Source organism: Lutjanus erythropterus, chromosome 8 (assembly GCF_056507025.1).
Source record: "Lutjanus erythropterus isolate fLutEry1 chromosome 8, fLutEry1.hap2, whole genome shotgun sequence".
Classification (NCBI taxonomy): Eukaryota; Metazoa; Chordata; class Actinopteri; order Lutjaniformes; family Lutjanidae; genus Lutjanus; species Lutjanus erythropterus.
In genome coordinates this window covers 20,888,628-20,903,190 of record NC_139324.1, presented here as the reverse complement: position 1 = coordinate 20,903,190, position 14,563 = coordinate 20,888,628, and the positions used below count along the sequence as shown (strand labels likewise).

The 14,563-nt window shown below is 41.8% G+C and overlaps 2 protein-coding genes across 2 annotated transcripts; one reads left to right on the top strand and one right to left on the bottom strand.

Moving 5' to 3' along the window:
• Positions 1 to 850: 850 nt before the first annotated feature.
• Positions 851 to 4,060, bottom strand: zic5 (Zic family zinc finger 5). The gene is made up of 2 exons (XM_084724871.1): positions 2,780 to 4,060; positions 851 to 1,495 (listed from the first exon to the last, which is right to left on the bottom strand). Exons 1-2 carry the CDS (start codon positions 3,819 to 3,821, stop codon positions 1,053 to 1,055), a joined length of 1,485 nt encoding a protein of 494 aa, XP_084580997.1. The 5' UTR covers positions 3,822 to 4,060; the 3' UTR covers positions 851 to 1,052.
• Positions 4,061 to 8,847: 4,787 nt separating this feature from the next.
• On the top strand, positions 8,848 to 12,800 carry zic2a (zic family member 2 (odd-paired homolog, Drosophila), a). Its single transcript, XM_084724869.1, has 3 exons — positions 8,848 to 10,292; positions 11,468 to 11,631; positions 11,784 to 12,800. Exons 1-3 carry the CDS (start codon positions 9,320 to 9,322, stop codon positions 11,976 to 11,978), a joined length of 1,332 nt encoding a protein of 443 aa, XP_084580995.1. The 5' UTR covers positions 8,848 to 9,319; the 3' UTR covers positions 11,979 to 12,800.
• The last annotated feature ends 1,763 nt before the right edge of the window (positions 12,801 to 14,563 follow it).

The window sequence follows — 14,563 nt, the reverse complement described above, 5'->3', positions numbered from 1 at the left end:
AAAAAAAAAAAAATCCCAAACATCAGCAGGGTACTATGCATCACCAAAACTGATATTATTATTCTTTGGTGTTCCTGTAATTCCAGTACAACATTGATACCAGCAAATAAATTACAATGTACAAAACAACATCTCTTTTTTTCTTGTAATTAAAACTACACAACATTCACAAGCATCAGTACAATTACATATATACAAATCCTACAGGGTCAAAGCCTGTCAGTGTAGACATTTAGGGTCTCAAGGGACTTACTCGTACTCTTTAACGAGCATAACACGTGTATTTTTGCATAAAATATAGTCTTAAATAGTTCTTAAATATTACAAAATTCCATCCAAACACATGTATAAATCTGAAAAGGTAAATGAGAACCCTTAAGACACTCAGATGTTTGCCTCCTCGTTTTCCCCCCTTATTGATTTATAAAAGTTTGTACCACATCTTAAACAAAATCACATGAAACCATGATAATAAAAAGCCTCAGGTTCTATATTCTGTCCATTAACCTTAATTTTGTTGGCATTTGTGGGGTTGCAAGCAGTACCAAGCAGTGTTTCCTTTAAATGTCTGGAGTATGACAGTGATTGATGGCAGGCGGGTTATTAAACTGCAAGGGGATGATGGGAGGTCACATGAAAGATGTCATTTCAGCACACCAGTTGAGTCTTAAGTCATGCAGTTAATTAAACCCTGCATATTGCTCTTATTAAAAAAAAAAAAAAAAAAAAAAAAAAATCAGCAAATTTTGAAAAGTTCTATTCAGAAGCTGGCTCAACTTTAAAATGGTTGGTCCTTTTAAAATAAGATTTTTACATTTCTAATGTTAGTGTTAAATGTTTTATTTTTGATCTACATTTTGAAGAAAGGTCAGGGGGTCACCTCAGAGAAATGCTTCCTCATGTTATTAGGCCTGCACTGCATCCACGATGAGAGTGACTTATCTGCATTTAGCACAATACTACAGTGAAAATAACTGATCAATATCCCAATCGCATGGATTTACACACTTAAACGGGACAAGTGTTGCCAGTCAGTGGTTGCACACAGGCCATCAGAGCATTGTCCTCGGGTCTGAATTTCTGAAAGAGTCCTCATCGTCTGAATCTGACGTTGGCACATCGCTGGAGGGCGTGTGGAGGTGGTTGGGTCCTCCTCCGCTCCCCTGGCAAACGTACCACTCGTTGAGGTTGGTGACCTGAGGGGAGAGGTTCGCGGAGCGGTTCCTATGCGCCTCGGAGTTGGGCGAAAGCGGGTCTCCGAGAGGGTTTGTGGACGAGATGTAGGTAACGTTAGTGGAAGGGGGCGGCGGGGATTTGCAGTGCACCTTCATGTGCTTCCGCAGCGAGCTGGGGTGCGTGTAGGACTTGTCACAGCCGCGCACTTTGCAGTAGTAAGGCTTGTCACTGGTGTGGACGTGGGAGTGCTTCTTCCTGTCGCTGCTGTTGGCGAATTTTCTGTCACAGCCGTCAAACTCGCACTTGAAAGGCTTTTCTCCTGGAAGAAATGAGAGACAGATGCAGTCAGTGTCTTGTGCAACAAAAACTGTCATGGGAAAGTCTCCATAAGGGGGCATTTACATTTTTGCACACATCACAAGTTTAGAAGTGAAAATTAATTTTTCACGTCTCCTATATGAACCACAGCTTCTCATCATACCACCTTAAATAAATATAACTTTAGGTTAATTTCTCATTAACTGCTCCGTGCAGCAGTCTGTTGGGGCTTCCTTTTCACCAAACATCTACTATCACTACTCCACACCCACTTGTCTCTGTGAACACGTGTAACATGCCTTTGGGCCTTCTGGTTATATGCATGTGCCTGTATGTGGGGGGAGACAGGGAACTCAAGAGACCACCAGGAGCCGTTTGGACTCAGCTTATAACTCATCACACACACACACACACACACACACACACACACACACACACACACACACACACACTTAAATGGAAAACATGCATTTTTTTTTGTAAACACATGGCCTGCATACACGTCAAATCGTGGATTGGGGTGCAGTGTGTGTTTTCAAAAATGCTAAACAAAAAGAGAAAGACTCTGCTGCTTAATTTTTTTGGTAGATTGCTTATTTATTTCCCTGGGGATTTTACTTCAGTCAGTCTAAGGTGTAGAGACCTGTGCACATTGATGGCAAAAAGCCAAACTGAACCTTTCTCGACCCTCGAGCTGTGTAATAACAACAAATACACCTCCGAAAAGAGCGGTCATGAGATTTTAACGTTGTGTAAACAGTTAATGTACTGACACTGACTGTCTTGAACTTTAAGCACAATGCATTTCATCACCACATAGTTGTTTTGGACAGTATTTCTCTACAGACACTAACACAGAGGTCACAGCCTAATGCTCGGTAAGCAAATGCTTAAAATTAATAAATCTGCCACATGTTAACATATCGTGAAACATGTGCACAGACTCGTCGATATATAAACTGAGCTTTTGCGTAAACGTCCTACGCCTGAGGATAATTACATTTACGCGTGTTCTACCGCTGTCCTGCTTGTACGTAAGCACGTTTTACAAATGATATGCCCTAATCCCTTCACGCCTACTGCAGGCGTCTCGGCGAGTAAAAAAAGTTTACATTTAAGAAAGGAAATGAAACACTCGCTGTGCGAATGCGTCACCGAATAAAACTTTTTTTTTTTTTGCTCGCTTGTGTGCGCAATGACGCGCGGTCGCACCGTTCATCCGTTTACAAGGTCAATATTTTTCACATGGCGGTGTGCAAGTTTGACACAATTAGACGTTACTGACCTGTGTGAGTCCTCTTGTGAATCTTTAAATTCTCCGACCGAGCGAACACTTTCCCACAGCCCGGGAAAGGACACGGGAAAGGCTTTTCTCCCGTGTGAACTCGGATGTGGTTTATCAGTTTGTACTTCGCTTTGAAAGCCTTTCCTTCGCGTGGACATTCCTCCCAAAAACAGACGTGGCTGCTCTGCTCCGGTCCCCCGACATGCTCCACCGTGACGTGGTTGACCAGCTCGTGCATGGTGCTGTAAGTTTTGGAGCAGGGCTTCTTCTGGTTCTGCTCCTGGTCAATCCACTTGCAGATGAGCTCTTGCTTTATGGGCTGCCGCATGTATCTTAAAAACGCCCCCGCCGCTCCGTGAGGAGCAGAAGCGATGTTCACATTGAGGTTCATGGAGTTGTAGCTGTGAAGGGAAGAGGGTCCATAGTGCTCAGGCCTGTGACCGAAGTGCTCTGGCCTGCCGTAGATGTCCCCCGGTATACCCAGGCGCATCTGCCCATTGAGGGCATGGTGGTGGGCACCTGGGGACGCCTGGTCGTGAAGTCCAGTGAAAAGTGAATGGGCCCCACTTTCCGTGTGCCCATAAGCACCTGTTGGGGAGATGAACATGCCATGGTGATGAGGGGAGGAGGCGGAACTATGCTGGTCGCCAAGTGCATGCATAGCAGAGGCTGAGAGTTCTCTCCTGAGGATGAAGTCCCTGCTGCTTGAGTAGCCTGAGTGGGGGTGAGCCACGGGGAAACCAACTGTGGTCTGAGCAGAAGTGAAAGATGCCGCGGTCTGGGCTTCGGGATGGCTCTGAATGTGCTGAGATGGGCTAAGTTTGAGAGCATTTGTCTGTGCCATGTGCTCTGGTCCAAATGGAGTGAGTGCCACTCCGGGGTCGTTGCCCAGCTCCCCAGGGTGGAGGTGGGCATGGTGGGAGAGAGGGTGATGCCCCCCTAGCCCCGGGAAGCCTGTCATATTCTGATGAGGAAGGGGTTGAGTCGCTGCCAAATCCGCTAATCTTATCGCCGGATTCCTCTTGCTTAAAGGGGGTTCCATAACTACACTGACAAGTCCATCCGCTCTCACCGCAATTGTTTTTCACCACACCACGCTCTCTAAAACATTAGGAAAATATGTATATAAGGGGTCTATAAGTTCTTTTGTCCGGCTTCTAACTCTGCTTGCTCCTTTTCCCACTCTGTCCTCAAGCGATTGGCAGAACATACAACAGTTGGAGGACACAGTGGGGAATACAGTTTAGAAATGGCACTGCGGGTATTGGACGGATTTCGGTGACTGGCAGTTAGGAGAACGAAGCGATTGGCTGTCGTTCAGCGCAGGGGCTCAGCAGGGTTCCGCCCCCTCACTCTCTTTATCGCTGTTGACTCCAAAAAGTTGTACTCACAAAGTTACCAGCAGATCTGTTTGTGTGGGGCTCTGTTTACCGGCGCTGGCGCATGTGGATGACCGAAATGTCAGTTTATGTGAAAAATACAGCGGAGTTTATGTCTTTGGTTTGTCCAAGGGTCTTAAAATTCATTTGATACCGCCATTAAAAACAAATGGATAAATAAAACACCCCCACCTCCTTTTTCTTTTATAAAAAAAAGATGTATGTATGTGTTGTATGTGTTAACATGAGACCAGTGTATAGATGTGTGTTTAGAGGTTCTTGTTTGGTATTTACATATTTTTTTTGTCATCAAAAATCATTTAAGAATATGCAGCTGCAAAGACATAACAGGGTTTGACAGGAAAATATAAAATGGAAAAAAACGCACCTGTGCAAAAGCATTAGTATATTAAACAAACAATTTTACTAAAAAAAATAAATAAATACAAGGAAAAAAAGTAATTAAATTAGAAAAACATCATAGAAATGGATTTGCATCTGCTTTGCGTCTTTTTTCTTTTTTGGATGTTGTTCATTTTAACCCTGTTCTCCCTGCCGCAGCTGTTACTCAGTATTATATGAATATGATTCATTTTATGTTAATAGAAATACTGTGACTACTGCACTTAAATTTACATAAAATGCTTTATAATGAATTTTGGGTAGTGTAGGCTGTCATCCATATCACACTAAAATGCAGAAGTGAGGAAGAAAAAAAAAAAGAAGTACTTTTTCCAGACATTTTTTCATGACTCCCAAATAAAAACTTCCATTAAAATAATTTGTCTTGGCTTTAAATATCACAGGTTAAAACAGACCAGAGCGTGAGTTATAAACGTGCAACAGAGAACTAAGACAAGCGTAACCTGTGCTTTAATTTCAGTGACCTGTAAAAGGTGTTATGATTTTTTTTTTCCTCAGTACGTCAGCAAACCATTTTTTTATCAGTAAAATATATTTGTGTCATCCTGGATATAGCTCAGCTCGTTATAGTCTTGTTAAACTCTAAGTTCTGTGACAGATCACGCCATTTGAACACAGCCTGTTGACAGCAGCAGGACGTGTATCTGTCATTGATATGTCTTCATTCAAACACCTTTCCAATCGATTTGTGATCGCTGGCCTCAAACTACAAATCATCATGTCATCTAGTTGTGTCTTGGAGCTTCAGCAGGAGTTAACCTTAAATTCGTAAAAACTTAAAATATATGAATCAACACAGTATTTTCTCACCCATGAACATGTTTTATAATTGATTTCCCTCGTCTTAAAGAGGGGTGGGTTTTACATGTTATGGGCCTGTTGCACGTGTTGAAACTGATTTATGAACTTTATAATCAGCAACTGAAACAAAAGCTTTGATTAGAGATTTTATGTCCAAACTTGTGAAATAGATACATAACGTGTTGTAGTTTTACAGAATTTAAAAACACATAAAATATATGAATTTACAGTGAGACGTGGTACTTTGTTGGTGTTCAAATTATTTCTGCCTTTTTATTTTTTTTTTATTAACAGCTGCTATTTTATTTATTTATTTTATTCGCCACTTTTTTAATGAGTCTGTGACATTTTTGTATTTTTTTTTTTAATCCGAATTAAAAAGTTTCTAAAACAATTTCAGCTCTGAACACGTGTGTACTGCTGTCTAGGGGATTTTGTTAAATAAATAAAATATGCTCACCTGCAACACTGAGAGCTTCTAGAAGCCATAAAACACAGAGGAGCAGTGGGTGCATTGTTTTTGATTTGTTTAAGGGCTCCTGTTTCATACACATTCAATTAAACACCACATTAAAAACGGGTCCTGATCCATACAAAATTAACAAGAACAAGAATTTGAATTTTGATGAAAAATAAAAACAAAAAACAACAACAAGAGTTATTGTCCCTGTTGCTTAACCGTGACGTTTTGAGAATGTCATGACCGTGCATCTTTTGCAAAACACATTACACTTCATGGTCGCACGAGTTTTGCACATTTATCATATTTTGACATGCCAAATGAATGTAAATTAATTTATACAACGCATTATTTAAAATTATTAAAATTAATGAGGTTAAACTCAGAGTTTGATCTTTCTCGAAGGAATGGGTTAATTTTTTTTATTGACTTATTAGTTCCAAATTACGCAGAGCTGTCGATGCCTCAGAAAGAAGAGGGAGACATCTTAAATCTGTCTCCCTCTCTTCCTCTCTTTCTCCCTCCCTCCCTCCTTCCCTCTCCCTCTCTTTAAAACAAAGACGCTTTGTCATAAACAGGGTTATTTTACCAAAAGGAGTCACGAGGGCAACATATGTGGTCTTAACGGGTCATAGGTCAAACATCCATGAAACACAAGGTCACGGAAGCCACACTAGTAACCTTCCAGTGTGTCAACATATTGATATTGTCAGATAACAGAGAGGAGAAATACGGCTTTGGCCCTCATTATAATACACAGGACAGGCAGGACACCCTTATGTGATCAAAACTTTATCGACACACTTTGCCTCACACTCAGTCTGTCTTCAGATCTCATTCTGAGTAATATTTCATGTGATTTATATTTCAGATCTGTAGGCCATGTCTCAATGTGTATTACTCCTCCTTAAACCTGTTGAAATACTGCTCTTTGGGGGATTTTCAATAACCCAGACCCCCTTTCTTCTCCAGGCAGAAGGGAAAACCCGCAGCCATGTGCCTCTCTACCCGATAGATTTTTTTTTTCTTTTTTTTTAATTTTCTTTCTCCTTTTTCCCTATCTGGGGAAGGTTTTGTGGTTTTCCAGAGAAATAAAGAACTTCTTATAGGGGTCGGCAGACGTGACTTTGAACTTGGATCAGCTCCCTGCGTTTCCTGCGGTGCGGGTTGAAATAGACTTGGAAGAATGGCGCACACAACGCTCAGCCTGTCCCACTCTGAGCTAAGAGAGACACACAATTTCAAAAAGTTTTAAAACGTTTCCCTCGCCTTCACTATTAGTTGTCGCTTAGAGAGAGAGCACCGGAGAGCAGAGACAGACAGACAGAGACAGACAGAAAGAGGTGTTGTGTGATGGAATACGGGAGTGCTTGTGGGATTTTGATTTGGTGAAAATGTAAGTAAACTTCCTTTGACTTGTACGTGAATGAGCAGCTGTGGTGTATGGCCTGTATATCCCCATTTGCACGCAGCTTCAGTGCATGCTTGTGATGGAAAGTTGCCAGTAAATGAAGCAAATCTTTGCTTTAAAAAAAATGACTTCCATCTGTCAGGTATACGTGTTTGTGTCTGTATGGAAGCCAAAAAGGAAATCTCGTGCAGAAAATGTTCTGATTAACAGGGTGGAATACAGTGTCTGCGTGGCTACAGCCTATTGTTTTCTCGTGGGCATCGTTTTTGGGAAGCTAAAACCAAACACAGCAGAGGGCCATGTTCACAGAGAGCACCATAACATCCGACTTTTAGTGCTAAAACTTTATTATTGTGAGCTCAGGAAAGGCTCGACCTCATAGGTCACTAACGGTTAACTTGGATCTGAGCGCAGTTCACCACCATAACATGTAACTTAATTGCTGTGGTGAATGTGAGAACCACTGAGGAGGCAGAACCAGCAACATATGGAACCATTAAAAGAACCAACAACAACCACCACTGGCGGTTGCCAGTGTGAGCACTGGAGCACCACTAAAGGCCCAGTTGTGGTTCTACCAGTGAAAAACCGCTGGACTCCATATGGAGCCACAAATGCTTTTTCAGCTGTGAAAATTAAAGTGAGAGTTTCAGGTTTGACTTCAACTGAACTTAATAACAGCTTATTACCACACATCAACATTTAATAAGTAATGTGTTTAAAAAAAACTATTTATTGTAATTTGATCTAATACTTTCTTTTGTCAAAAAGGAGAGATTTTAGAGCTGCTCATTGAGTCCATTTAAACATGTTTTACATTAGTACAATAATACCTGTTCTTATTTTATTTACTTATTTTGGTTTTATTATTACAAAAGGGACTTGATGCATTCTCGATATTTTAGTATACTTTGGAGGTCAATGCAATAACGTAATATTCAAATAATAAATAATAAACATGTAATAAAAATATTCAAGCTTTATCAAAAGATGTTTTTTTCTGTAGTTATACTAACAATGCGTAGATACTGCACATTTTTCGCTATTAGTTTCAATTTACATACCATGGTGAATAATTCTTAGCTTCATATTTATAATATCTAGGCTCTGTGTAGGTTGCTATAGCCGCATGGTCATTTTTGGCTTTCAAAATGTAAAATAACCCACGCAGAGCTGTTTCATTACATTTAGATTAAGTAAATAATCAAAAATTCTAACCCAACACTCTGATTAACTTTTCTTCCATCGATCTGAATATTTTTTATCTATCTCCAATCTTATTATTTCTCATCAAATGCCAAATTTGTATCTCTTAAACATACTACTAAAACATACTACTACATCTCGGCAGCTACGGAATATAAACAACAAAAACACGTCTCTCCTGTCTCTTGTCGTGATCCCTTCGCTCGTATATACCCCCCAAATCTTCTCCTAAAAGTAGGCGGTAATTATTAGTGGAAAATGGCGTTGCACTATTAAGTCGCCAAAGCGCTACCTGCTATTGGAGGGGCACCTGGGATTGATGAGGCGCAGTGGCCAATGAGACTGCGAGGAATGAATGAACGGGCTCCAGTTAAAGGGGGCGGAAGAAGAGGTAGAGCCAGTCCACGGAGAAACAGGGACCCTCCGCGATAAACACAGGCGAGCCAGAGAAATAAATACATACCCACTCGGAGCGGCGTTTTTGAGATGCTCCAGCTACTCTCGCCGTATGTACGCAGAGGACACCTAGTAAGATAATTATTTAATTTTTCGAGTGCATTTTTTTTTTTACGCTGCCAACTGTCGAAGTCAAGAGAAGAGGACACGAGGAAACTCTTCACTTCGTTGCATTTGGATTTTTCTAAGTTAACTCGAAGTAAATTCAGTGTTTGTTAAACCGAGCTGATTTTTTTTTTCTTCCTCATGTGCGGAGCAGCGTTTTTGAATCACGCCTGATATGGTGTTTCCAAGGTTGGAAGTTGAATCGTTGCGCGCGAGCATCGACATTTGATTTTGTTCTTAAACTTATTCGTTGTAGCCCTGCGCTGATTTAAACAGAGACATTTTTGCTCACTGAAATAATGTTACTGGATGCTGGTCACCAGTTCCCCGGACTGGGAGTGGGGTCATTTGCCAGGCATCACTCAGCGAGCGAGATGCAGGAGAGAGACTTGAGTTTGGCACAGAATAGCTTTGTAGACTCGGCACACATGGGTGCGTTTAAGCTGAACCATGATCTCTCTCCGGGACAGAGCTCTGCCTTCACCACCCAGGCGCCGGGCTACCCCGCTGCGGCGCTGGGGGCTCACGCTGCCCATGTCACGTCGTATGCAAGCTCTCCTTTCAACTCCACCAGGGACTTTCTCTTTCGTAGTCGTGGCTTCGGAGAATCCTCTCCGGCGAGCGGCCAACATACTATTTTTGGCCCCACGGCGGGATCCCTCCATCACTCCCACACAGACACTCAAGGCCACATTCTCTTCCCCGGGATCCACGACCAGCACGGCTCCCACGGATCCCCGAATGTCCTGAACGGCCAAATGAGGCTCGGACTACCCGGAGAAGTTTTCGGACGCTCTGACCAGTACCACCAGGTTTCCAGTCCGAGGACCGACCCGTACTCGGCGGCGCAGCTCCACAACCAGTACGGCTCCATGAATATGAACATGGGGATGAACATGGCAGCCCACCACCACCCCGGTGCCTTTTTCCGCTACATGAGGCAGCAATGCATCAAACAGGAGCTCATCTGCAAGTGGATCGACCCCGAGCAGCTCAGCAACCCGAAGAAGTGTTGCAACAAAACTTTTAGCACCATGCATGAGTTGGTCACGCACGTCTCGGTGGAGCATGTCGGTGGACCGGAGCAGACCAACCACGTCTGTTTCTGGGAGGACTGCTCCCGGGAGAGCAAACCGTTCAAGGCGAAATACAAACTGGTGAACCACATTCGGGTGCACACCGGGGAGAAGCCTTTTCCATGTCCCTTCCCCGGCTGTGGAAAGGTCTTCGCACGGTCAGAAAACTTGAAGATACACAAGAGAACGCATACAGGTAATTATCACAACACCGTGAAGTCTTTTTTTAACCGATTTTATTTAAATAGTAACCTTGATATTATTGTTGTCATACAAAGAGTACATATGCATTTATTTCGCTGTTGTAAAAATGCGCCTTGCCAACACGCAAATTAAGATCTAATTATCTGAGGCTATTTTAGGTTGCTAAAGTAGATAGTATCCTCAGAAACAGTCAAAGTAGATTTAGGACCACATCCAGGAGAGAGAGGATATGGGTTTAGCGGAATAATTTCTTCATTATACGGCCACACCGGTCACATTTAAACAATTGTTTTGGCGTAAAACATTTTCCATACGCTTAGAAAACAATTTCACATGGTCTGCCGGTGTTTTATTATTCGGAACAAACTTTACAAACGGGTAAAATGGGACAGTTGGAGGCGGTTGCGTGCATCGTAGAGTAACCAAGCTGGTAGTAAATCATATCAGTTGGTTTAAATGTAGCTCGTTCTTAGTACTGCGCTTTTATGGCTCACACCATTCCCCTTTATCATATAGATTTTCCCTTTGGCCTTGGGTAATTTATTTGTTCCAAATTCCTAATCAATTGGTAATTCCTGTTTGTTTAGGAGTTGTGTGCGTGTTTTTGGTTCAGCTTTAGCCGAGCACAGCAGCAGTAGTAGTACTGTTTATGCGTAAGGAATGCCTTTTGTTTTCTCATGCGTCCCTTTGATAGGAGCTAAGGTGCTAGACAGGGCCATTACCAGCCTTTCACATTTGGACTTATTTTCTTGGGAAATACATTATGGTGCCGTGCCATGAAATTGGTCAGGTGCTAATTAGATTTTTATTGTCTCGCAACAAATGGTACGCCTTCTGTAGGCCTACTGAGGACGGCCTTGTCCCCCACTCTTCTCTCCCACCCCCACCAAATCACTATGCGCATTATTTAGGCTAAATAAGATGTAAGTGACTCCCCCATCTCATTTTAAAATAAGCTTTAAACTCACTTGGGATCATGATATGAGTTGTTTCAAAAAATGTGATTGCTGTGAATTTAGGGAGCACGACCTCAGCACTTTACACTAAACTTTTTTGCTTTTTGAATTTTACGCATCAGCTCCTTGCTACGCATACAGTGTAGACAATGTTATTCTCTGTTTAAAAATATCTGATCAGGTTTCTTCTTGCTGTTTTTTTCCCCTGCAGGAGAGAAGCCGTTCCAGTGTGAGTTTGAGGGCTGCGACAGAAGGTTTGCAAACAGCAGCGACCGAAAGAAACACATGCATGTTCACACGTCGGACAAGCCCTATCTCTGCAAAATGTGTGACAAGTCCTACACACATCCCAGCTCTCTACGAAAACACATGAAGGTAAATATTAGTGTCAGTGTGTGTGTATGTCAGGCCTCGCCAATGTACGTGATTATACTAATAATTATGTTTCAGATTGTGCACCATTCATGCCTTCTAAATTATTCTGGTCAATTGTAAATACTTATTTGTCTTTCTATTTTTTTTTCCAGGTCCACGAATCTTCCCCACCAGCATCAGACTCATCACCAGCAGCCAGCTCTGGTTATGAATCCTCTACACCTCCAGGCCTGGTGTCTCCCACCACCGAGACCCAAAGCAACACCACCCTGTCCCCAGCCTCAGCTGTGCACAACACCACCAGCCACAGTGGCCTATCCTCCAATTTCAGTGAATGGTATGTGTAGGACTAAACTGAAATGAAGCCACACACACTCATTTCACAGCACTGGACCATCCAGCGGGGAGATTGGGACACGTGCACACAAGAGGCACACAAACATTTGTTTATTTTTTATTTTTATTATTTTTGATCCACCAGGGAAGATGACGATTACCAACAAAGGAAAATATGTATAATAGTCGAGGTGTATTTCATATTGTAAATAATTACTAAAAGCCCACTTTCCCATTGGTTGTGATAGTTTGTCAGTCTTTGGTGTATAGATGTTCCTTCAATGGTAGCTATTTCTCTAACTGGACTTTTAGTGCACATATTACAATAATATTGTACTATAATGTTGAATATTGTGATCCTAAGGCAAATTGATTGTACTATACTAAACATCTATAAACTGGAAAGAGTGCCAAAGTTAACATTTAACTCAAACAGACCACAATATTATGCTTGTGAATGTATATTTTAGTTTGCTGGGCTTAACTTGTGATGTTTTGTGCTTTGCAAGTTTGAATTGTGAAATACTATCTGGAAGATTGTGAGGAAAATAAACGTTGTGCCGTTCGATTTTATGTAACTTACACCCTTCCTTTTGTAAATATCAACTGCCATATTTATCCATTTGTAATTAAATTATGGTATTTACTTGCTACAGATGAAACAGTATTTATAAAGAATGTTTCTTTACTATAAATATGTACAATTACGAGCTAAACATGGGCAGTTGTTTCGTTTTGTGCTTTTGTTCAAAGTTTTAAGAGGTGTTTTCTTCCTTATTGTGATAAGAATTTTACTGCATACAAATATAATAAAAGGTGTTGCAAGTGATAAATATTTTCTTTTGCTTTTTCATGCTTTCTGTTCTGTTGGTTTGCTGGTGCAATTTAGGGTCTTGTCTGGGAGGCATTTTGTCTGTTTTGGAATTAATCGGGCATTCTTAGCAAAGTTTATTAGACTATATAATGTCATAAACTCCTCGTGCTCTCAGTGATAAAATAACATCCTGGTGTTTTACCTCAAGCTTTGCAAAGCATGTTTTCAAGGCCCTATAATCAATGTGGCTGTTGTGGTGCTAAAACAAACAGGAGATTTGGGGAAACAGAAGTGAACTTAACACATTCAGAAATTTAATAAGAATTAAAAATGTGCATTAGAGTTTAAACAAAAACCTTAATTGAATTTTAAATTCAAATGAGATAAAAATCCCAAGCAAACTAAGCATTTTTCATTTTGCACACTCAGCACACTCACTTTGCATGTGTGTGTCTGCTAGTCTGCTCATTCTGGGAACACTTTTGTCCTCCATACATATCATATCTTCTCACTTTATATTTTCCCAGCTCAGAGTTTATCTGAAAACACAGCCCGTGAATGCAACACCCTCCCTCCCTTTCCCCCCTCCTCCCCCACACACTGGACACTTCAGTGCACAGGAGTTGGTGAACTTGAACTTGACTCGGCTTATAGTCTCTGAGAGCTTCTTCTTCGTGCTCTAGTTGGAACCTGCTATGGGGAGATGGCCATATGTCTCTGTGCAGTTCTGTTATTCATTTAGATGGCTGTAAGAACGCTTCAGGCGTGGTTTGTTTTAATTTGACGTTTTGTAGCGCTGTGAGTAAAGATAATGACACAGATTGCCGCCAGTCAGACACATCTGAGGCTCTTTGAAGAATAAATTTCACAGTCCATGGAGGCATGCATCAAGTCGATAGATGAATTAAATAGAAAATAAGTGTTGGTCAGCTGGCTGTTGTTTTGCGAGACCCCTGCAACCTGCGCATGGCTCTGTGTGAAGAAGTTATTGTTTGTTATGTGTGTGTCGGGCTTCGTATTTGTGCAGGAACATAGAAAACGTGTAGTGGGACACCAGTGTTGGTGGATGTCCGCGCTGTAGCAGCAAGTGGCACTCTGTCTGTCTGTGTTGTGGAGCTGCCAGACTGCAGGCAACGTTGTCTCCTATTCTACAAGCTGCTCGCATTACTTGGTTCACAGGATGATGTGGTAAATAAAAAGGTTGGTGGGATCTCCAGGGAGGCGATGCTGATTACAACCAGGCAATTATATTTAACTAAAATCAATTAGAACCTACTAAAAACATGTTTTCTTTCCCTCCTTAAAATTCTTTTTGACGTTTAAAGTTTTGTTAGACTCATTTCCCATGATACACCTCGCGTATTTACATTATCAGCCAATCAAAAGAGGTCACACTCTTTTTGGCAAAAGAGAAAAGATTGTTTGCGCGGGTTATTGATGTTGTTTTATCTCTGAGCTAAATATTGGTGCATATGCAACTTACTGAGCTCTTGAAATCAGCTCCTAATGGCGCTTTCAGTGGCTGGCCGGTGACCTCTCCGGCGGAGGAAAGTATGACCTGTGGGGAGTGGGAAAGGTCAGCTCCACACAGTGCGTCGATGCCGGTTCCTGTTCAGCTCCAGCTGCGCTGATATTGATCCGCGGAGAAGGAAGCGCTTTTTTCCTTCTTCTCACAGCTCCTTGTACATTGTTGTCTGTACTGTAAGGATACTAAACTTGTAAGAGCACACATACTCACAGCTGCCTCACTGGGCCTAACTGTAAACTTAAAGGTGATAGTTT

What these genes read in the sequence shown, in the direction of transcription:
- zic5 (XM_084724871.1), bottom strand. Translation starts at nt 3,821, where the DNA reads ATGGAACCCCCTTTAAGCAAGAGGAATCCGGCGATAAGATTAGCGGAT. An exon ending in TCACAAGAGGACTCACACAG is followed by an intron (nt 1,496 to 2,779) that starts GTCAGTAACGTC and finishes CATTTCTTCCAG; the next exon opens with GAGAAAAGCCTTTCAAGTGC.
- zic2a (XM_084724869.1), top strand. Translation starts at nt 9,320, where the DNA reads ATGTTACTGGATGCTGGTCACCAGTTCCCCGGACTGGGAGTGGGGTCA. An exon ending in ACACAAGAGAACGCATACAG is followed by an intron (nt 10,293 to 11,467) that starts GTAATTATCACA and finishes TTTCCCCTGCAG; the next exon opens with GAGAGAAGCCGTTCCAGTGT. An exon ending in CTCTACGAAAACACATGAAG is followed by an intron (nt 11,632 to 11,783) that starts GTAAATATTAGT and finishes TTTTTTTTCCAG; the next exon opens with GTCCACGAATCTTCCCCACC.